At 39.2% G+C, this 25,179-nt stretch overlaps 1 protein-coding gene across 1 annotated transcript; it reads right to left on the bottom strand.

The window, feature by feature from the left end:
• Nucleotides 1–2,006: 2,006 nt before the first annotated feature.
• On the bottom strand, nt 2,007–24,145 carry LOC117598015 (uncharacterized). Its single transcript, XM_053237136.1, has 7 exons — nt 24,011–24,145; nt 21,912–21,944; nt 16,450–16,643; nt 6,380–6,534; nt 4,705–5,138; nt 4,390–4,595; nt 2,007–2,480 (listed from the first exon to the last, which is right to left on the bottom strand). The coding sequence occupies exons 1-7, from the start codon at nt 24,039–24,041 to the stop codon at nt 2,295–2,297; spliced, it is 1,239 nt and encodes a 412-aa protein (XP_053093111.1). The 5' UTR covers nt 24,042–24,145; the 3' UTR covers nt 2,007–2,294.
• Between the last annotated feature and the right edge of the window lie 1,034 nt (nt 24,146–25,179).

The raw sequence follows: 25,179 nt of genomic DNA, 5'->3' as shown, positions 1-25,179 counted from the left end.
AAATGATGATGAAGTTGCTTCTTTTCCAGATGTTGTGCTTTTGTAAGTACGATCTTATCTGAGCTTATTAAAAACTACATTTGGTGCATTTATATACAAAATCTTAATTTTGAGTTGATTCAATGTGTAGTAAGTGTTTAACTGTGGGAATTGTGCGATGATTGAAAGTGACCAAATAAAATCCAACGTCCAAATATGCCAAAAACGGCCGTAATGGGTTTGGCCCCGTAATTGCTGCTAGCAGCTATATTTGTAAGTTTTTTTTTTTTAAATTTCATTAATTACATATTAATAATAATATAATATGTGTACTTGCATTATTTTACATAGAAATTATGAAAAGCAAGTATAGTACTGTCGTATGCGGAAGCCGTTCCGGCGGATGACGTAGGACGTATGCGCCTGTGAGATATGCTAGTCTCACGAGTTTTCCATACAGGACCGTACCCATATCCTGCGGGTTTTTCCTCTTTTTATGGTTTTTTTTTCTGCACAAATTGCGCTGCAAATAAGTAGCCCTAACTTTGTGCTGACATCCACGTTTGTTTTCGTACAAGATCCCATGCAGTTGAGTTATCGTGAGATGTGTGGATTCGACAGAATTTGTCCAGTTGTTGTTCGCCAGTCATTAAGGTTTGTGCTCCTCTCTGATTTAACCATCAGTTCAGTGTGTTGTATAGCGTACCCTATAAATTTGTATTGAAATGGTAGAATAAAGACTAATACTTGATGAATAAAAACAATAAAAATTAATGTTGCATATGAAGCAGAGGTGTAAAAGTTTTTCTTAACAACTGTTGAACAAAAACACCAGCCTACAATCTAATGCTTGGAAGAGCAAGGAAAATTTTTTAATATAACTCCGATTGGATTCATCTGAAAGAAGAAAGTCATATACACCTAGGATGCTTTGAGGGTGAGTAAATTATGGGCTAATTTTCATTTTTGGGTGAAATAACCCTTTAACATGCAAAATAAATTGGTAGTGATTGACATTTCAAATAGAATAATGACCCACATACATATTAATAAATCTTATTATTTGTTAATTGCACCTTTCTTCAAACCCAAAAACAAATACATAAATAGGAAGTAGATGCAAATTAGCAATAGTAATAATAAATTAGAATAATATATTATGATATTTTTGGTTTTTAATGTTTGATCTTATCTTTATTACAGTAATTGGAGTTTGGAACAGTTCACTATCAAGCATCAATCTTAATACAATTGCAGAATTAACTAATAATCTATTCTAGGCAACTTGGAGCTGGAACTGGATGATAGAGAGCTAATACTGTTAAACTGGTAACTTACTTAAGGTTAAACTCTTAAAATAATGAATTTACCACTGAAACCACACACACACACACACACACACACAAGCACACACAAATATTTAGGACAGCCTACAGCCTTGACGGGGCTATTATGGAGAATATTATTCAGTTGCATTTCTTAATATCATTGGCTGCTAGACAATACACAACCTTCATGCTCCTAGTTTTGCTTATGGGCATTCAAATTATTTTTACTGTTTTTTTTTTTTTTTTTACTATTTTTTATAAACCATCACTTGAAGCGTCTTCAACACTAATTGGTTCATAACACCACAGAGCCTAATTGGCATAGCATATGAGCTACATAATACAGTACTTCAAATGTACTTTCACTGCATTTCCTTGCATCTCCAAATAATTCTTATAGTTTATTACAAAATGCCTTTAATTTTCTGATTAATACTAAATGTTGTAAATTTGTGAATACTAAATGTAGTAAATTCATTTAGACAAGAGTTATATTTATATTGCATTACAGTTAAAAATAATTCCACAATTCCTACTGCATTTTCGTTTTCTTTTGTGTTCTAGAGAAGGTATCAACACATATTTTGTCTCTGCTAGTAACATGATTTATGGATGGAAGCAGAAGTGTAATGATCCCTGATGTATTGTACACTGAAGCATTAGAAATGGCTTTTTTAAGGATTTGGCTACAATGAAATGTTTCATGTCTTTTTTCTTTATTGTGTGACATCGACATTAATCATGTGACCAGACCACAAGATCTGTATATAGCATAATAAAAATGCAAAGCGATTTTGAAAGAGATAGCCATAAATTGATCCAAATAATATTCCTAACATCAGCTTATTCAAGAACATGTATATGTGGAACTGTAATTGAACATGTTCAAGAGCAGTTGTAAAGATTACAAAGCATTACGAAAATGACAAGAGAAGCTGTATGCATTGATTTGTGTAAGGAGCATTCAGGAAGCATCAGATCTGGGTGTCACTCAGTGACAGACGGCTCTGGATTGATTTTCTTCAGCTTCTCTGTTATAGACAAATACTCCTTTTTCCTCTCCTCCTCAGAGAGCGAAGACGGATTGATCTCCAGGAATTTATACGCATCTCTAGACTGAACACTGAAGACACCCTGAGCTCTCTGACAGCAAATACCAAATCTCTTCCAGTACTGAAAGATAAAAGGCATGTCAGCATTAATCACATTTACTAAAATATATTTTATAAAATATATGGACATAATTGAACTAGTTTCAACTTCAGTAATGAGCTGCACTGATGAATAATTAAAAAAAACACTGTAATGATACATGGAAAAAAAATCTAAAAACCAAAAAATTCTGCATTTTTTCATGATGATTTTAAAGGGTTAGTTCAATGTAAACTCAGCCTATGCAACTACAACTTTCAAAGCCAAGAATGGTTGTAAAGACATCATTAAAGTCATCCATGTGTCTCCAAAGATTTAACCTCAATTTTATGAAGCAATGCCTTTTTCTAAGGAAAATAACCCCTCCTGTTGGTATTTGTTTATTCAGTTGGCGCACAGGAGCCTGATGTCCCAGCTGATAGATTGAGAATTAGGCTGGAAATTCATCTATGGTTTCTATTACTAAATAACTCAAAAGCAGTAGAAATGTCTATGGCGGTGCCTCCAAAATGTACAGTTAGCCTGTAAAACCTTAATAAATCCCAGAACGTTTATCTTAGAGTAATAAAAATTATTTATTACATGCAATCAATGTAGAGAAAGATAAGGCAATCACAATAAAATAAAGGAAACCTTTTAACTGTACTTCACATTATGAAATAAATAGAATTCCCAAATGAATTTGTTGTATTGAGTCTCTTTTAAACCCAAATGACCCTTGTTTGCATGTATAAACAACAATGAGGAACCCTGATTGGTCGATCACAGTCTGTCTCTCAAACAGGGAGAATGTCCTCATTGGCTAAATATGAGACAAAAATAATGTAATACTTGAATCAATTCTAAATGTATTAAATGTGATGATATCTAGATTCAACACACAACAGGTGACTGCAGTTACTGCACAGAATCCATCTACTGGGCATTATTGTCACGTTTTTGAAGTCATGTTATTTTTTTTCTCATCATATTTCAGCAATCTGTCCCAATACAATTTTTTAAACTGATAAATGTGTAGATGCTTACTGTAGTTTTTATGTAGCAGAATCTTTGTATAAGACCATGGGATAATGGGCCTTAGGCATAAAGTGGCATTACTGCAGAAAATGATTTGCAGAATAAAACTATTCAGTTACTAGGCTACTAGTCAAAATAAAGCGTAAAGTCTAAATGAATATTCAAGTGCATAACTTGTGATAAAATGTAGAAGTAACACAAAAGAGGTGCCTAAAAAGGACATTATAGCCATATACTGGGCATTACTGCCACAACATGACTTGATCTGACTTGATAGTTATGTTGTGTTTTGTCACCAGATGGTTTTAATCTGACCCAATACATGACAATTTCCTACAGTTTGTCTTGTATGTAATTTACAGAAGTGTAGATTTTCACAGTCTTGAGGTTATATAAATATGCTCATTTGCATATGCAAATGAATGGCAAAGAAGTTAAATAAACATGTAAATAAAATAAAATCATAAAAGGGGATAATGTTACAACACTACCATACTGTTTGTTTCCTCGGTCACTTCTGACCTGAACCAGCTGGTACTTTAAGGGCTCCTTGTTAAAAAACTTTGTTTTCTGATTTGTCTAGAATAACAAACATGCTATGCACAACTGTGCATTTATTTATTTATTTTTATCTTTTTTCTCCTGTCACACAGACTTTAAAGTCACACGGCATCCTCATCTGATTCTAGTTAAGATGGTAATAACTTTCAATGATTATACACTAGCGTCTTGCTTGAGATTACAAAACTCTTTGCTTTGGATTCTGGAAAATATAGCATCAGGTGTACACTATTAATCAGAGTATATTATGGATAAACAAAAAACAACATAGGAAATGAAAGTGAGAACTCAGAGAATTCATGAAAGGCATAATCAAATTACATCAGGAACATTTGCTCAGCGTCTAACTTACCTTTCCTGCATCCTCAATGGAGCTCAGAAACTCATCCTTCATGTCCTCCATGTCAACGAGTTCCTCCCCAACAAAGGTTTTATCTTTCAGCGCGTGCAGAATAACATCCACCTTCTCCCAAAACTTTTTAAGATCAACCAGAATTTGTTGGATTTGAGAAAGACACCGCTGGACTTCCTTCAGGTGGTCAGGGTCAGGAATCTCACCTGGAATGATTTATGAGAGATCATTGTGAAGAACATGTCAAGAGCATAACATGCATGCAGATGCATTTACTGTATGTTTGTAACAATAAAATCATAGACAGACTCTCACCCATTCGTATTTTACAGTTGGCCAGCTGCAGCTGAAGATCAGTCTGCTTGATTTTGATGCTCCACATTTCATTTCGCAGACTGCTGTTCTCAGAGTCGAGTTGTTTCAGTTTTATATCCAAAGCAATGGCACTAGGATCCTTCATAGCATCTGGATAGCCTCTAAAAAAGTCAAGGAACTTCACAGTCCAGTGGGCATGTTTTTCCTTAAATCTTCTGAGGAAGTCTTCCAGCTCATGATTTGTTTTTTGAATTTGTTTCTCATTTATTTCCATTTTGTCGACTATTTTTTTCAGATCCACTTCGAGCTTGGCCAGAGCATCCTCCAGACCCTTTATCTCATCAGATTTTTTCTCTTTTTTTTCTTCGGTCTCTTTTTGTTCTTGATACACGTCACTGGTGCATGTTTTCACACTTTGGTTGTGTTGATCATACCTGAATAATATAGTGCATTTCTAATAAATAATTGAATACAGCGATGTGGTCTGGATTTCATTTTCATTTTCAAGACAATGAACAATTTTCTTAAGGAAGACTTATTATTATGCACAAATGTGATTCTATACAACAGCTCAATAGGCACTTTCGCACCGGAGGAACCTTTTCATAGTTCCTAGAACTATTGGTGGAAGTTCCTAGTTTTTGGCGTGTTCGCACCACAGGAACTAGAAACAGTTTTAGTTCTAGGAACTCCGTTTGGGGGAACTAATTTAGCTCCTACTTCAGAGTAGGGTCTAAAACAGTTCTACAGGAACTACCATTGACGTACGTGTACGCTGATTGGCCAAACGCACACGAAACACTGGCTACCCGGGATTTTTAAAAAAACATGTAAAATTATTTACTCCACGAACATGGAAAACAGCGATAACGGCATTTACCTGTTGTCTGCAGCGTTGTGTTCTTTTCTCAGCCTCTATGATATGTAACACTGCAAGTTTTCATAGGAGATTTAGTCAGATTTTCTTGCTATCTCAATGGCGTAAACTATGCGTTTACATAACATGTCCGTTATCACGCAACAAAAACAGCTCCGATCCCTGCGTCCTCCATTCACCGGTTGTTGACGTTTGTAAATGCCATGAATAAAAACGTCACTGTCGGCCGCTTCAGAGTTCCTGCTGCCGGTGCGAATGCAACCAGGAAAACGGTCCGAGGGAGAAATTGGTTCTCTAGGAACCACCCTGCTGGCTAGGCCTTAGAACTGAGTTCCTAGAACTACATGGTGCGAAAGTGCCTAATAAATCCTATTATCAATAAAGATAGAGCAGAACTGTTGTGCATTTCTGATCAGTACAGCTATGTTTGGTTTCTAAATGAATAAAAAAGAAGGGTGCTTACTAATGTAGAGAAGACCTCCCTTCTGTTCTTTTTTCATGCTCAAACAGTAACTTTACACATATAATTTCTATATGATCTACACCTATATACCTATATACATTGGCACTTTTTACAAAAAATATATTATTGTTATGACCTGAAACATCTTGTGATCCATGACCCTGAGTAACAAATTATTTGAATACTTAAAAGTAATCACCATCTGAACAAACAAGAAAAAAAAAAAGACGACTTTGGACATCAAATTTACCTGCAATAATAAAATCACCCATGTGTTTCCCCTTTGAATTAAGTTGGCACATATTGTTCCTATAAGATATTACTAATATTTTCACCTCTTCACTATGCCATCCACTTGTGTTATGATGTCAGCGATCCACTCTTTGGCTTTCATCAGGTACCTCACTGCCAAACCGGGTTTGTTCTTCTCGACAGCTTTTTTCAATATTGGAAACAGGGAGTTGACCAGGTTGGAACTCGTGCTGACACACTACGAGAAAACATCAATCACCAAGTTAGTCATGTGATAGACTAGTAAGTCATGACAATTCACAGTGACTACATAACAGTAAACAGTTAAAAACATCACCTGTCAGTACAGCGAATCATAACAGTATAGTAACTTCTGAAGTTATGTGATGCCGTCATGACTAATTGTGGTAATTTCTTATTTTCTAGTTTTCTCTTCCTGTTCTAGCTCGTTGTGACATGTTTGAGTCCAAATATTGTCCAGTGTACCTGTACTCCTTAGTTCCCCTTCAGGAACTAGAGCTGCGTCGAACAACGCTTTGGGAACGCCTCTGAGAGTGAGACCGCCAGAGCAATTGGGCGGTCTATGGCAGCCCTGGTGGCCACGGAGAGACATTTGTGGCTGACCCTGTCTAATTTTAAATAAAAAGACACGGTCTTTCTCCTGGATGCCCCGAAAGTGCTGACTGGCCTGTTCTGCGACGCTGTAAATACAGTCGTCGACAGGTTCCAGGAGGCCAAGAAACAATCGGCAGCGTTCCAGTGATTTCTCCCTCGCCACGCTCACGGGGCTGCTCGGCGGGAGCAGCCCCAGCCGTGTACCAGCTCCTCACACCGTGAAGTCCAGAAACGGAGCGTCGCCACTCGCACTCCCCCTGAAAAAAGGGAGTCAGGGTGGAGCTCCATGTCGAAGCCAAGGGAGATGACAGATCTGTGGACTGTCATCTTCAATAAGAGAGCTTCGACAAAGGTCAGGACCTCTGAGGGCAGGCCCATCTAGGGAAGAGCAGTGTACACCTCATCATACAGTGCCCGTCTCTCCTTAGTGCCCTCAGGAGATCGTCTTGACAACCCTGCCACCCCCGGTGCTTCAGGGCACAGCGGTCTCCAGCAAGCACTTCTCTCAGCTTCCGCCCGGAAACGTAGCGGTTCTGGGTTGGCTCGCTACCTCCAAGGAGGTCTCTAGAACAGCCCCAAGTACACCAGAGATCAGTCTCGAGAGACTGATTCCCTTTGAAGACTATCTAGCAGCGTGGAAGCTTCTGCCAAATGTGTCTCAATGGGTCCTGCATACCGTAGAAAAAGGCTACAAGATTCAGTTCAGGTCTCGTCATCCTCTATTCAACGGGGTGTTTCCCACTCTGGTGGGCCCCGAGCAGGCCCTGGTCATAGAACGAGAAGTAGATACTCTCTTGAGGAAGGAGGCCATTGAGGTGGTCCCTCCTCTCGACAGATAGTCCGGGTTCTACAGCCGGTACTTCATAGTTCCTAAGAAGGATGGAGGGTTGCGTCCCATTTTAGATCTGCGTCTGCTGAACCGCTCAGTCATGAGACTCAAGTTCAAAATGCTCACGCTCAAACAAGTCGTGTCTCAAATCAGGTCCAAGGACTGGTTTGTCACGATAGATCTGAAAGATGCATACTTCCACATTTCCATTCTTCCTCAGCACAGGAGGTACCTGACGTTTGCTTTTGGGGGCAAAGCTTACCAATATCTGTTTCTTCCGTTCGCTCTTGCACTCTCACCCCTCACTTTCACCAAGTGTGTAGATGCTGCTCTGGCTCCACTGCGACTCCAGGGCATCCGCATACTCAATTACATCGACGACTGGTTGATTTTAGCTCAATCAGAGCAGATGGTGGTTCGACATCGAGATGTTGTTCTCGCCCATATGAAAGAATTTGGGTTAAGACTAAACGCAAAGAAAAGTGTGCTTTCTCCAGTACAGAGGACCACTTATCTAGGCGTAGTGTGGGATTCGACCACGATGCAGGCACGTCTGTCTCCTGCTTGGATCGAGTCAATCCTCACGGCAGTCAAGAGAGTGTGAGAAGGCCAGTCACTCACTGCTATACAGTTTCAGAGACTGTTGGGTCTGATGGCAGCTGTGTCCAACGTGATACCTTTTGGCCTGCTGTACATGAGACCCTTGCAGTGGTGGCTCAGGACCAAAGGGCTCCCTCCATGAGGAAATCGTACGCTGCTAAGTTCCTGAAGGGGAACGTCCCTAGGTTACGTCTGTAACCATACGTCACGCAGAGGCATTCCTAAAGCGTTGTTCGAAGCAGCGTCTCGTTCCCTCGGGGAACTATGGTTACAGACGTAACCTAGGGACATTCTTCTGTTAGCTGTGCGTTGCTGTGTTGTCTTGTGATACAAAGCTGTCATGTTTAAGTTTAACAATTGGATTATTATTATCTTCATGCATCGATCACACTTTTTTTAGACTGCTTCTCAATTTTTTCCACCCGATTCCATGGCTCCGCCTCCTCTGCTGATTCCGTGTGGTATTCTAACTTTGCCTTCTCAGCTGGTTCTGCCTTCTCTGCACTTTCCTTCCTGTGATGGCCTGAAGTAAGCTCTATCTGTAAATCCAGTTTTTGCTGATTTTGATGAATCTTTGGATTAGACGGGCTAGCCTCGTTTTGAGCCGACAGAAACACAGCTCTGTGCGGTAAGGCTCGCGGTGGCTTGTGTGTTTACATCAACACGTAATGGTGCAAGAACTCGGTGCTAATTTATAGTTACTGCTCATCGCTGGTGGAGCTTGTGACTGTTAGATGCAGACCATTTTATTTACCACGGGAATTCACCACTGTCCTCATAATCGGTGTATACATTCCCCCCAGCGCTAACGCTAAAGACTGTGAACTGTATGGGGCTATTAGCGAGCTGTACAATTCAAACCCTGATGGACTGTTTATTGTTGCCGGAGATTTCAACCATGCAAATCTCAAGTCAGTGCTCCCTAAATTTCATCAGCATGTGGACTTTGCAACGAGAGGGAAGAACACGCTGGACCTTGTTTACACAAACATCCCCGGCGCGTACCGGGCGGAGCCCCGCCCCCACCTCGGATACTCAGACCACATCTCTGTTATGCTAATCCCAGCATACAGACCACTAGTCAGACGCTCCAAACCGGGTCTGAAGCAGGTGAAAACCTGGCCAGCAGGAGCCATCTCTGCTCTTCAGGACTGTTTTGAACACACTGACTGGCACATGTTCAGGGAAGCAGCAACTGACGGCGACTTCACCAACTTGGAGGAATACGCGACATCAGTGACTAGCTATATCAGCAAGTGCATCACTGTCTCCAAGACCATCACCACACGTTCCAACCAGAAGCCGTGGATGACTGCAGAGGTGCCTGCGCTACTTAGGACCCAAGACTCCGCCTTCAGAGCTGGTGACAAGGTGGCCCTAAGAACAGCGAGGGCCAAACTGTCCCGGGCCATCAGAGAGGCGAAGCGCGCACACGCTCAGAGAATCCACAGCCACTTCAAGGCCAGCAGAGACACGCGGCGCATGTGGCAGGGCATCCAGACTATCACCAACTACAGGACAACATCACCTGCCTGTGACAGTGATGCCTCCCTCCCAGATGCGCTGAACGACTTCTACGCTCGGTTTGAGGCACAGAATGGCGTGACGGCGAGGAAGACCACCCCTCCTCCCAATGACCAGGTGCTGTGTCTAACCACGGCCGATGTGAGGAAGACTCTATGCAGAGTCAACCCACGGAAGGCTGCTGGACCAGACAACATTCCTGGCAGGGTGCTCAGGGGATGTGCAGACCAGTTGGCAGATGTTTTCACTGACATCTTCAACACCTCCCTGAGCAGCACCGTTGTTCCGACGTGCTTCAAGGCCACCACCATCGTCCCTGTGCCAAAGAAGTCTCCAGTGACCGTCCCGTTGCACTTACACCCATCATCATGAAGTGCTACGAGAGGCTCATCATGAGGCACATTAAGACCCTGCTGCCCCCTCACTGGACCCCCTGCAATTCGCAACCGTTCAACAGATGACGCCATCACCACCCTCCATCTGTCCCTCACCCACCTGGACAATAAAGACACATATGTTCGAATGCTGTTCATAGACTTCAGTTCAGCATTCAACACAATCATTCCTCAGCACCTGATTGGAAAGCTGAACCTGCTGGGCCTGAACACCTCCCTCTGCAACTGGATCCTGGACTTCCTGACTGGGAGACCTCAGTCAGTCCGGATTGGGAACAGCATCTCCAATACCACCACACTGAGCACTGGGGCCCCACAGGGCTGTGTGCTCAGCCCACTGCTGTTCACTCTGCTGACTCACGACTGTGTAGCAATGCACAGCTCGAATCATATCATCAAGTTCGCCGATGACACGACCGTGGTGGGTGTCATCAGCAAGAACGATGAGTCAGCATATAGAGAGGAGGTGCAGCGGCTAACGGACTGGTGCAGAGCCAACAACTTGTCTCTAAACGTGGACAAAACTAAAGAGATGGTTGTTGACTTCAGAAGAGCACAGAGAGACCACTCTCCGCTGTACATCGACGGCTCCTCCGTGGAGATCGTCAAAAGCACCAAGTTTCTTGGTGTTCACCTGGCGGAGAACCTCACCTGGTCACTCAACACCAGTTCCATAATGAAGAAAGCCCAGCAGCGTCTCTACTTTCTACGAAGGCTGAGGAAAGCACATCTCCCACCCCCCCATCCTCACCATGTTCTACAGAGGGACTATCGAGAGCATCCTGAGCAGCTGCATCACTGCCTGGTTTGGGAATTGCACCGTCTCGGATTGCAAGACCCTTCAGCGAATAGTGAGGACAGCTGAGAAGATCATCGGGGTCTCTCTTCCCTCCATCACAGACATTTACGCCTCACGCTGCATCCGCAAAGCCACCAGCATTGTGGACGACCCCACACACCCCTCACACACACCCCTCACACACACACCTCACACACCCCTCACACACACTCTTTATGTTTACACTATTTCAGCTACTTTTATTGTACTCTTGTACTATTTGCATTATTGTCACTAGGTTCACTTTAAACAGAACTGTGTACTGGTCAGCGCTGCACTGGGACTTACTATGCTCACTGTCTGTCCCAGTGGTCATTGTACTGTCTTGTACTGTTTTGTACTGTCTTGTGCTTTGCAACAAGAAGCTTTGGGCTACCTGAAACTAAGGGAAGTACTAGAGATGTATTTCATCATTTTATTATAAATGATAAATATAATTTAAAATAAATGTTTATAAATTTATTATAAATTAATATGTTTTTTAAGCTATGTTAATACTATGCTACTCTTAAGGCAGAGCGCTCTGGTAATCATTTCAGTAATGTTTCTGCTGGGGGGGCCAAGATGGCGGCATGAGAGGTGGACACGTTTACTGATGCTCCTGCCTCACACAATATTAAACTCATCATTTGATCAGTTGAGTACGTAATTTAGTTAGTTTTGGTGATGCAGCTTGGAATATTATGTCATTAGAAACCTTCTGGCCCGATTCTTTTGTGAAAATGCTGAAAACAGCGAAGAAACTCGAGAAAAAGGATCCGCCTGCGGATGCGGTTAGACCCGCACATGGGTGACAATATTGGACAGCTCGATCCAGCGTTATCCAAAGCGCTGCAGGAGACGACTGAGAAAATCACGAAGGTGATTGATGATAAGCTGGGGTCGCTTGCGCAGACCATTCAAGCCCATTCACAACAACTTGAACAAACGACGGGCAGACTTAACAAAGCCGAGAACAGAATTACTGATGTCGAATCATCAGTCGATACAGCAAATGTGCGGCTCCAAACTCTCACGCGCCAAGGTTCTTCACTTACCGATCACTTGGATGATTTAGAAAATTGAGGTCAGAGGAAAAATCTACGCATCATCGGTCTGCCTGAAAATGCTGAAGGTACTAACCTGACCGCGTTTCTTCAGACTTGGTTGCCAGAGTTCCTTGGCATTGAAACCAGGTCAGGGATGCTCAAATTGGAACGAGCTCACCGCATCTCTCTGCCGAACGCTGATGCCAGGGGTAGGCCTCGTCCGCTCATTGTTAGGTTCCACAACTTTCAAGTTAAGCAGCGGGTTGTGGACGCCAGCAGACACGTGGCACAAAAAGGAGATCTGATGTACAACGACAGTAAAATATCTTTCTATCAGGATTTCTCTGCAGCTGTTCAACGCAAACGAAAGGAGTTCTACGCGGTGCGGCAAAAGCTACAGCAGATGGGAGCCCAGTATGTCATGCTCTACCCAGCTAAACTGCGAGTTACCATCGGTAAAGTTGATAAAGTTTGCGAGTCCCCCGAGGAGGTCCAGGCATTTATGGACTTGACTAACTGAACATTGAAGGGAACACATTCTGTTGAATGGAACTGAACTATACCAGATGATATTAGTTAGGCCAAAATCATTAATTGGAGCTTCTTGTTTCCTGCCTACCTTATGTGTCATGTTGCCAAAATAATATTTGTCCTGTAAGTTTTATTTCGTACTCTAATTCGTTAATGAGTGAGGCAGGTTGCGTTAAAGTGGTTACAGGTTGTTCAGTGTCTGTTGTAGCCGTAACGTTACTCTCGTAGAGATGCAGCAAAAGCCTATTGTTACGCTGAACAGCGCTTTGTTATTGCACATCGTTCCCCTTGTTATGGGGGAAATACCCTCTTTAAATGTTTTGAGTTTGTTTCTTTTTGTACAATAGTTGCTATAATGTTTACTGTTGAAGCTCAGGCAGGCTATTTTTCTTTCGTGTATGGCAGCAGGTGTTATTTACATCTAATATATCTAAAGGAAGAAGCAGATCCGTATCTCTGTATTTCTCTATACTTTAATGCTGGGTAATATATTAAGAATATGTACTTGGAATGTTAGGGGATTGCATGGGCCACTGAAATTAAGGAGGGTTATGTCTATTCTTATTAAGGAAAGGGTAGACATTGCTCTACTGCAAGAGACACATCTGGACGATGATGCGTATTAAAGTTAAAGCACAACTGGATTGGTTAAATCTTTTTTTCATCATTCACAACTAGCAGTAGAGGGGGTTGCTATACTTATTAGTAAGAACATCCCTTTTAATGCTTTAAAGACTGAAAAAGACAGATTTGGCAGATATCTTCATCTTAGTGGGGTCCTTTATGGGGAAGAGATTTCACTACTAAATGAATATTTTCCTCCTAATTTCTCCCCCGAATTTCTCACATCAACCCTTTCTAAATTTTCTGTATATTCCTCAGAAACACTTAGAATTGGGGGGATTTTAACTGTCTGATGGACCCTTTGATGGACAAATGGCCTATTAGAAATCCCACTCATACAAAGCAGTCAAAGGCACTAATAGCCATCTGTGAGGAATTGGATTATTTGGATGCTTGGCGAACTTTAAACCCCACACAAAGGGACTTTACCTTTTATTCTGGCCCACACAAATGTCACACAAGAATTGACTATTTTCTGATTAATAAGTTGCTTTTGCAATCAGTGTCTTGTTGCACATTGGGCAACATCTTGGTGTCAGATCATGCCGCTGTATATTTAGATATAATAATTCAGGAAGCCCCACAACAAACAAAGAGGTGGCGATTTAACACTAGCTTACTTAAGGATGTAGCTTTTCTTTCCTTTTTTCATACAGAACTTAAAATATTTCTTTCAATCAACTCTACTGGAACAGTTAACCCCAGTTAATTTAGTGTAACCTCAGATTCTACAATACTTGAAAGAATATACAATATAATGACTTCTTTGGATTTGTTGCTAACACAAAAAGCCAATCTTAGTCTGTGAGGATCAGACTGGTTTTATTAAAGGAAGGAGTTCTAGTCATAATGTCAGGAGACTCTTAAATGTTATAAATATCTCACAGAAACAAAAACTTGACACTTTAGTTATTTCTTTAGATGCCAAAAAGGCATTTGATCGTGTCGATTGGCCCTATTTATTTTATACTTTACAGAAATTTGGGTTTGGGGACAAGTTTTTGAGGTGGGTGCAGCTGCTCTACAATAAACCGACTTCTGCCGTCACCACTAATGGCCTCAGATCTAAAAATGTTCTTCTGGGTAGGGGCACAAGGCAGGGTTGCCCACTTTCGCCACTGTTGTTTTCCCTTGCCATTGAGCCCTTGGCAGAAATGATAAGATGTGATTCAATGATTAGAGGGGTCACAATAAATGGCAGGCAGCACAAGATCTCACTCTACGCAGATGACATTCTACTTTTTTTTGCAAATACTTCAGTTCCATGACTGGTAGACGTTATAAACTCCTTTGGGCAATTTTCTGGTTATAAGTTAAATTTTACAAAATCTGTTGCTTTACCATTGGGTAGTCTCACCTCAGAAATACAAATGCTCTCCTCTTTCCCTTTTAAATATTCCATATCAGGTTTTACCTATCTAGGGCTTCATATAACCCCTTCCTTCCAACTTTTATTTAAAAACAACTTTGCTCCTCTTTTGGAGAAAATTCATAGTGATCTACAGAGATGGAATTCTCTTCCCGTATCATGGTTGGGGAGAATAGCTATAATCAAAATGAACGTTTTGCCTCGTTTATTGTATCCTTTGATGATGCTGCCTATTTTACTTTCTAGCAAAGTTATTAAGGAGCTTAATGGCTGGCTATCTTGTTTTATATGGAGTAAAAGGAAACCTTCCTATTTGTAAGGGTGGTTTAGATGTCCCCAATATTAGATGGTATCAGCTGGCGTGTCAGCTTCGTTTTGTGGCCGACTGGTTAAAGAATGATCCATGTTCAATTTGGCTTGATCTTGAAGCCTCACAATCTTTGTGCCCTCTTCAGAATCTCTTGTTTGTTAGCAATCCTAAAAAGTTAAAAGCTCTATATGACAGCCTGATCATACAGAACACTCTTAAGGCCTGGGTGCAGTCTTGCAAGCTAGAGGGTAGGTTTCATCTTACTTCAGCTCTTACACCAATTCAAAATAATCCTGATTTTCCTCCTGGTTCTGACGATTCTGGGTTTAATCTCTTGAGCTCTTTAGGTATTGTAAGACTGAAAGACATATTTGAGGGCTCTACACTTCTGTCTTTTGAACAGTTATCAAAAACAGTTAGCAAAATGTAACCTTTCAAGACATAATTTCAGCTAAGGGATTTTATTGGCAAAAAGACCACATTGTATAATGATAATTGTATACCTAAAGTTGAAGAAATATTGTTAGAGGACGCAAGGCAAAAAAAAAAAATCTCGTATTTATGTTACGTTGAGTTTGACCCCCCCAGGAGACACAGAGAATCTTTGACAGTTATGGGAAAGCGACTTTACAATGAATATCTCTAGCGAAGATTGGGATTCAGTTTGGGATTATGCTAAGAGAATATCAGTGTGTAACAGAGCACGTGCTATTCAATTCAAAATAATACGGCGATGACATATCAGCCCTTATATCAGAAATAAGATGAATCCAAAATTTTCCCCTTACTGCTCTAAATGCAAAACATCAGTTGGTAATTATAGTCATTGTATCTGGTCTTGTCACAAAATTCAGTTATACTGGAAGAAAATTGCAGATCACATTGGCAATATCTCGGGAATGCATATAGATGTTGATCCCTGTTCATTTATTCTAGGTATGCCTGCTGGTGGTATTTCGAATAAACATCATAAAAGACTTTTCAGTATCTTAACTTTTGCTGCAAGAGAGAACATTTCTTTCATTTTTCATTTCTTTCATTCTTTCATATTTTTCATTGTTCTGTTGGAATGTTTATCAAAAAACCTCAATAAAAAAAGTAATGTTTCTGCTGTTCAGACTGTTCAGTTTAAAATGCAAAACATCTGTTTAAGGACCACAATGGGAGTGGCCCAAATCAGAACTGAAGAGATCAGATTGCATCTACATTACATTTAGTTATTTAGCAGATGCTTTTATCCAAAGCGACTTACAAATGAGGACAATGGAAGCAATCAAAATCAACAAAAGAGCAATGATATGCAAGTGCTATGACAAGTCTCAGTTAGCCTTACTAATAATGCATATATGTTAGCCATCCATAGCAGTGGGTGTGTAGATTAAAGTGTTAAAGGGGGAAAGACTCTTTTTGAATAAACATTTAAATCAGAGGGCCAACCGGACAGCTCTTATAGCTGGCATTGATGGTTATGAAGAATTTAGGCCTCATACCTTCAGCAGAACAGCTTCAGAGGATCCGAACAGCAGTTGTGTTTCAATAGCTTGATCTCTGATCAGACGCTCCAGCTTTGGGAATCCTCCCAGACTCAGGAAAGTCAGGCGATAAAGGAGAGCCGTTCGCTCCGCAGATGGAAGAAGCTGCTGAATGAAATCGGCTCTCACTATAGAGTTGTCGTCGACAATCTCTGAAATATTTCAAACATTTGTGATGGTTAACAACCTTTGGCATTCAATAGCTAATGGATGAAAAAGGATACTGTACACATAAAAGGCTGTTTTGGTTTGAACTTGTTTTAATTAAATCAATACACTCTGAAAAATGCTGAGTTGTTTTCAATCCATGGCTGGGTAACAGCAACCCAGCATAGGTTACATTTATAATCCGATGTGTGTTTTGTCCAATATTTACCCAGCCATGGGTTGAACACAACCCAGAATGTTTGTTTTTTTTTTATTGTAAGGAGATAAAATATGCACTACTAGGGGTCCCTGCAGAACTGGCACAAGAACCACTGTTATAACATTTTAAAGGGAACTCACCCTATTTCCAAGGCCCTGTTTACACTGTTATTAAGATGCATTTTGGTCAATCGGATCACAAGTGGACGAAGGAGACACATACATGTTTACACCTGGTGTTTTAATCCGTCTCTTTTGTCCACTTTCAACCACTTCTGTCCTGATTTCTTGGAGGGGAGGATTTATGGGTAAGCAAATGAATGGGCGCATGCAATTTACATATAAACGTGACCGGAGACAGCAGAAAAACATAGTGACAGCAGCGGTTTTCATTTCTGCAATGTGTGTTAGAAATCCAGAATGGTGAGAGAACATTGCACCTGATACGTTTATCCTTTCCAAAACAAACTTTTATCTCTTAGTTGAAAATGTTGAAATCCTGTCTGGCTTGCGCGCTTTCCATAATGTTTACGCATTATATCTGTAGGCGGAGAGTAGGCGGTCTTTTGTGGCTGTTTGAACGCATTCGACCACATGAGCATCTACACCACGAACACAATCCGGTCGAATGCGTTTTCGACTACCTCTGGAAGTGGTCGAAAGTGGACAAGCTCAAAACGTTTCACATCTCGTGTACAGAGATGGGCACAAATACATCAAAATGTATTTAAAATAAAAATACAAAATACTGTGTGGGAAAATGTCTTTAAATACAAATACAAAATACTGTGTGGGAAAATGTCTTTAAATACAAATACAAAATACTGTGTGGAAAATGTATTTAAATACAAATACAGTATTTTGTATTTTGAAAATACAGAAAATACATGTGAAATTGGCCATCCAGTGAAGTAACACTATTAAGGCCTGTTTACACCAATAACGATAATTATAAAGATAACTATATTAGTGTATTCTAAGTGTACAATGCAGTTGTGTCATTTGTCACTTTAAATGCTCAAGCTCTTTAAAGCAGAAATAATTCCGATTGGCTGTCAATGTTTTGATCGTTCATCATTTGTTGTGCTGTTATGGTTATAGTTGTGGTGTGCTATCTGCTATTCACTTAGATTTAGGATGTACTCACACTAGGGGATCTGATCTGTGCTTGAGCGCAATTGACCCCTAAAGTCCAGTTCATTTCACAAGAGAGACTGCTCTGTACCATGCCCAGTGTGGCTCATTTAACTATGCCCTGGCCCGCTTGAGGAGGTGGCTCGGGTGCAGTACGGATGCATGGAGCCGGAGCATGGAACAGTTAGTTTACTATTTTTGTATGCACTATTGTTATCATTATGACAGCAAAAATCTTTATCACTACTTGGATATCACACTTTTCAATTAATTTAATTCGAGTACATTTAGATTTATAATGGGTCTGGTTCTCATCTTATTGATGAACAGGTATTGTAGTTTGCGAGTAAAGCTGCAAATTCCACCATTAACCTCAGCTCCCTCTGTAATAATCCTCTGATATATGTCTGTTAGCCAAAGGACAATCGCGCTTAGGCTTTAGTACAAGGCAACTGTGCCTAGTGTGAGTATGCCCTAGGCCTAGAACAATTTTTTGAACTTTATATCTTTATTATTAGCATTATAGTTATCTTTGTCTTGGGGTACACACACAGAAAGCTGCTGATTTCTCATTTATCCATGTCTCTTTATCGCTCTGAAGTGTCAATAACTCCTGCCCACTAAAAGCTCCACAGATATATTTGCATACCACGACGATATATAAATGATATAGAAAAAGTTCAATCGATTTACACTTTATATCGTCACCAGCATATATTGTCGTATTGGCATAGCAAGCAGTAATGCTTAAAGTTTAATGAACACATCTGACTAGCTAGTTCACTAGCTAAACCAAAATCTTACCAAAAAAAAAAAAAAAACTATCAAGACTGACTAGTGCTAATGCTATGTTCCTCTTGCTAGTGCTCTTTTTTCCTTCATGCTTTTTTCATGCCTTTTTTCCTTCATGCTATCTTATGCTGCCTTCACAGGCTATCAAATTATTTATTTATTTATTTACTTATTTATTTATTTATTTATTTATTGTAAATATGAGTTTTCTAGTTGGAAATTGGACATGAATGCCTTTGTCATATTTCCTACTGGGAAACCCTGAGATAATGTTTATAGCCAAGTTTCTGAGCTGTGCAGGCCATAAACTTTAAACATGGCGGAGGGGAAAACAGTTGCTGCTGGGACAGGTATGCTTTTTTTCCCCACAAAACAACATCACCTTGTTTTAATGTTAAAGTCATGCACATAGTAGTGCAATAACCATTCCAAGCATTTTGTATGTTTTATACACAGCAAAACAGCATGTATTTGACTGAAAATCCAGAATCGTCAACAAGCTAACTATAAAGATAGCTCTGTGAATGTTTACATGGTTGTCAACGAATGGGATGCTATATTTTATTCAAAATTAAATATCTTATATAGCTACGATTTTGGCCTTAATAAGATTTTCCCAGGAAACCTGGCGTCCTCCACGAGTCCTATTCTTTCCAACAGCAAAGCACTTGAATGCGACAAGCTTGTAATCAGGACTTATGAAATTGGAAGTAGGAAATTTTGATAGCACATGAAGGCAGTATTATTCCTTATTTCCTTACAGGATTCCAGAAAATTCGCTTACCCAATTCTAGATGGAGTCATACAGCTGCAGCTCACATGCGTGAAAGTGGCAGGTCTGAACTAGTTGATACAGGAAATCAGCAGTCTAATAAAGAGGCTGATTGGCAAAAAGTATTTTATGTATTTTGAAAATACAAAAATACTAAGAATAAATGTATTTAAATACAAAATACATTTGATTTTTTTTCAAAGGTATTTAAATACAAAGTTACAAATAGTATTTTGTATTTGAAATACATGTATTTGAAATACTGCCCAACCCTGCCCGTGTACACCTGTGTTTAGCGTCGTCCACTTGTGATCTGATTGACCAGGTGTAAACAGCGCTTCAAAAACCTGGAAATATTCCAAAATACTTCCTCTGTCAACTGTCGCCATTGGATTGACCATTCGCTTTTAATGAACTCTTCTTTTCATACAACTGCTCTGAAATGCATTATGATTTGTAAGATAAAGTTTAAAACATGCCAACTAATGTTAAATTCATGTTTATATTGGGAACACAAACCTTTAAGAAACATATTAGATGCTGTCATTAAACCTCATGTTGTTGAAAAGGACACGTATCACATACTCAGGTTTATTACCTAGGGCAGTCTTCTGTAAAAATACTGAAAGAATCCTATAATGGGAGGAGTCACTATCATTTTAGAATTATAAGATGACTTGGTAACACTTTGTAATAACTTTCATTAATAAATCATTAACAAACATTATGTAATGCTTAACAGATTATTAGTTAATATATATTCACAAATCTAGAAACGTGAAATAATGTGCTTGTTAATGTTTACTAATAAATGTATTAAACATTACCTAATAATTACATTTCATGTAAATTAAAATGCTTACAAATGTCATTAAACTTCTAATTTATTTATATGATCATGCACATCTTGAAAATGTACAAATGATTTTAAGAGATGTAATACAATGATTAAAAGCGTGTGTTAATGCACAACACTTTTGCTGGTGTTGAGATTGATACGGGTAAGGTTAGGGACAGGTTTGGTGGTATGGGTAGGTTTAAGGTTAGTTAAGGGGTCAGCAGTGTACAGGGGTCAATTGGATTAATAAAAGGGAACACGGTTCAATCTGTTTTTATTGCATTGTTTTGATAAATGATAAATGAAGTATTTTCTTGAGGTTTTTTCCCACCTGTTGATGTATAATTCAAGGAATATTCTGTTTAATGATACACAATAGTATAGTAATAGAAGTGTTGAGGTAATAAAAACATGTTTTGCACCAAATTGCCATATGTTGTCTTTAGCAAGCATTTAGCTAAACTTATAACCACCCTTTATACAAACACTGTTCCAGTGCCAAAAAGTGCCAGATAAAAGTCCAGTGGCAATAAAGATACAAAAAAATGAAGAAATGTTTATGAACATTTAAAAATGATGAATAGTCTCAACTTTAGATTGGGTACTGCTAAAACATGAACAAATGATTAATAAATGATTTGTAAATATGTGAAAAATAGGGTCAATTCCAGTCATTTGGGACACTTTTTGCCACCACAATGACTGCTAATAAAGGTAATAATGATTAGTAAATGTTTATAAACATTTACAATTGATGAATAGTTTCCACTTTAGATTGGGTACTGCAAAAACATTAACCAATAATTAATAAATGTTTTAAGATGTGCAAATAGTAGAAATCTACACAACAAACCAAGACCAAATATGTGACTTTTACAGACTGTGATTAGGAGTTAATGACTATATTAACATGAATAGTTTGTGAAGTGCTTAAAATGAATAATTAAGCTATATTTTCACAACATTTGTAAATGTAAAAATGAGCATTAGCTAATATGTGAAATGAAGTTTAATAGCATTTGTAAGCATTCAAAAGTACATTAACAAATAAACTCGTAATCATTGTATAATTTCTGTTAAAATTATTTGCAGATTTTTAAAACGCATTGAAAGTTTAATTCCATTTGTAAACATTAACTAATGATCCGTTAAGCATTATATAATGTTTGTAATGATTTATTAATGAAGCTTTTAATCATTGTAAACCATCTGTCAGAATCATTTGAAGATTTTTTTAAAAATGCATGATCATATGAATTGAAAGTTTAAACACATTTGTAAGCATTTCTTCAGTTTATATTAAATGATGATCTGTTAATCATTAGGTAATGTTTAATAAGTTCATTAGTAAACATTAACAAGCACATTATCTCATATTTCTAGATCTGTGAATATATATTAACTAATGATCCATTCAGCATTACATAATGTTTGTTACTGATTTATTAATGAAAGTTATTATAAAGTGTTACCGATGACTTTTGGGATTGTGTTTGCTTTGTTTCAGAATAAACATACCTAACTCAGCCTTCATCAGCTCTCCAGAGGATTCTGCAATAAGAAGAGAAAATACAGAGTGGCATCAAACACTTTCAAAGGGCACAGATACATATTCAGTGAAATGAACAGCTATAGCTACAAATAGCACATATTCAGGTGCTAACATAACTACCAAAAAAGAGACTACCATCAGGGTTTCTAAATGAGCAGCATGCACTGCAGCATTGTCTTCTTATATCTGTTTATCAGCCCAACGCAGCACAATGCTGTAAGGTCTGTGCCAAGGTTTCCACACCAAAACATCACATTTTACATACACAAACAATCTATATTTTCGTGTTTCATGGCATTTGATGCGATTGGTCAACAGTAGAGCAGATCATCATAAAGTTTTGAGAGTTTAAGGATATTCTGTTGATTTTGAGGGTGTGTCCTTCCTGGGGTCTTTCATCTAAACACCCACTTGGGACCTGATCAGGTACAGGGTCCCTTTTCATGTTAATCATGTCTTCATGTGGAGCAAGGGGTATTTAAGGGAAGTTTGCAAAAGATTCAGGGGGATTCTGTACAGGCACGTGAACCCCATAGTGCTGTGTGTTCTTCATGAAACACCATATTTCTCTATTTTCAATGGGAATCTGTAGTCAGATCTCCCACACCATTGCTGTGTCTCATCTCTTGTCAGGTATGCAATGTTTCTTATTTCTATTTTCTGTGACTGGAGGTAGAAAAACAGGGGTTTGTTTTGAAATGGCAGGAGTTAACAGATGTTCTGCCCAAGCCATCAAACTGACATCATCAGAGAAGGATCACCATGAAAAAGTGCATTTTCCGGTTTGGATTAAAGATTATGGGGCACTTATATTAAAAATAATAATAATGACCCACACAGATAAATGATTTATAATAAACACTGCAATATTCTGCGATTAGGTTAGTAACAGACTAAAATCTTGTTTAGGTGGCACACTGGGGCACGCCAACTGAGCTTTTACAGCAACAAAGTTTTGTTTGACTAAATAAGGGAAGCCTCAAGCCAACCCCTTCAAATCTAACCAAAGCTACTAAATATTAACAAGATGCGCCACTGTCATTACAATTAATGGTTGAGGAAATGCAACACTCAATATGGCCGCTCTAGCAAAGGAAGTCTCACTTTCCAGTAAAAACCACCAATCGTCCATCGATGAAGACTGACGGTTCTTTGGGGCGGGGTTCTCGTGAGGTGCTTGTCAGTCTGTGCGCATGCGCAGTAACTGAAGCGACCTCGAAAAAGGTGATTTTAAGCTCAATCTAAGCTTCAGAAACAAATGTTAAGGTACAGTCGAAGTCAGTTTTAAATGTTGTTCATAAATATGTTGTTTGAAGGGATTTTAGCTGGTGATTGTAGAAATAGCAGTCTTTATTTATTTATTTATTTATTTTTATTGCAAGACAAGAATACAGAGTTGATATTTAAAAGATGTTTGTACATAATACACAAAGTATCAGGAATATACATTATGTCAACTGAAATCAAAGAAGTATTAAAGATTACAAGAGAAAAAGTAGGAAAAAAATAAGCCAAAAACATAAGAACTTGAGGGTAAGACATTTAACCATCAATTACAATATACAAATTAAAGTCATTGCAAAATGAAACAGTTCTTCTTGCTTTCTTATTTTCTGACAATGAGATGGTATTTAGATAATTTTTAAATTCTGTCAAAAAAAAACAATAAAATGCGGTTTGTTGTTTAGAAATAGCAGTCTTCCCCATTCACGTCTTGCTAGTATGACGTCAATAACTGGCCAGAGACGTTGCAAACATGGCCACCGAGTGGCACGACTTCCGTGAACGGACTTTGATCCAACCCCGTTAAATGTAAGGAAGTACAAGAGTTTTGATGTACTCAAGTATTAAAGGTATAAAAACAACATGTATTTATGAAATGTAGTGGAGCAAAAGGAATTATAGGTTTTATCTAAATTTTATGTAGTAAAATGTTTCCAAAGTAGAAACTACAGATATTTGAAAATGTGTTTTTATTGAGTAAAAAGACTTGAACACTGTCCACCTCTGCACAGAACTGTTATTTCAGGCTAAATGAAGGAGTTTCAAATGGAAAGTGTCTTACCTGTGCTATTAGCCATGTTTTTAATGAACATTCACTGGCCAAGTATCCAACTGTAAGGACTCTAGAAAAATGAGAAAAGATGTGAGAGAGAGGATCTATCCACCTTTCGCCACACTGGATTTTGACAGTTCTAGGTGAGATGTTATCCAATCAGAATCCTCACGTCACAAAGCCCCGCCCCTTTCGTCCAATCAGAATCCTCCACGTCACAAAGCCCCCACCCCCTACATCCCTCTTTGCCCTTTGATCTTTCATTTTTTGATTTTTAACTTTATAAGATTTTGATAAAAGCTTCTGTTAACGCTCTGTTTTGTTTTGTTTTTTGCAGAAGTGGAGCTCGCGTCAAACCAAAAGTGCAGGAGACATACGACGGAATTCAGAAGCAGCTTGTTTGCGGTAAAAGACATTAAGAGCGACAGAGTATTCACGCACAAACACCGACACGGATGTGGGGATAGATATATGAGTATAAATACGCGGATGTATTGCACAGTGTATTGCACTAAATGTAGCGGGAGAAATGTATTGCACTTGCCCTTCATATAACAGCTGTGCACAGTTTATTTATGGGACAGGGGTGACTCAGGCTCTGGGTTCCTGCGGATACGGAGCTGGTGGATCCTCGAGCAAGGCCCGTTGATTTGTGAAAAAACCTTTTCCCCCGTGGTGTAATGAATAATTGGAAATAAAGTTCATTTATATTTTATATAAGTACCATGAGCCCTTGTTTTTGCTCCCACGGGCGCGCACGAGCTCCGGCCGGTTGTGGACAGGTGGTGTTCCTCCGAGCGGTGAAATGAAGGAACAGGTGATTGGGGAAAAGGGTTTAGGAGCATTAGATAAGTAACAGCGTCTTTCTAGCCTCTTCGTGCCGGAACACGAGAACGTCGAGATGGTTCGCGGAAAAAAAATAAATAAAAAAAGTTTGTTGAACTTGCGTTGTTTCTTCTCTCTAAAAACATTATTTAAATAAATACTCTGTGTATTTTTAGTCGTGAAAGTTCACGCCGAGGTTCATCCGAGGTCTGAGTATCAGGGTAAGCTTTCTGTTATTTTCTCTTTTATTTAGATGATGCTTTTTTTTTAAGACATGTTTTCTCTTTTAAAAAAAGTTGTGCGTGAAGAGTTTGAGGGAATCAACCTCACGCAGTCAGATCCTGGTACCGTTC

The sequence above is a fragment of the Pangasianodon hypophthalmus genome, chromosome 9 (genome assembly GCF_027358585.1).
Source record: "Pangasianodon hypophthalmus isolate fPanHyp1 chromosome 9, fPanHyp1.pri, whole genome shotgun sequence".
In the NCBI taxonomy this organism is placed as follows: Eukaryota; Metazoa; Chordata; class Actinopteri; order Siluriformes; family Pangasiidae; genus Pangasianodon; species Pangasianodon hypophthalmus.
This window is presented reverse-complemented; position numbering and strand designations above follow the sequence as displayed.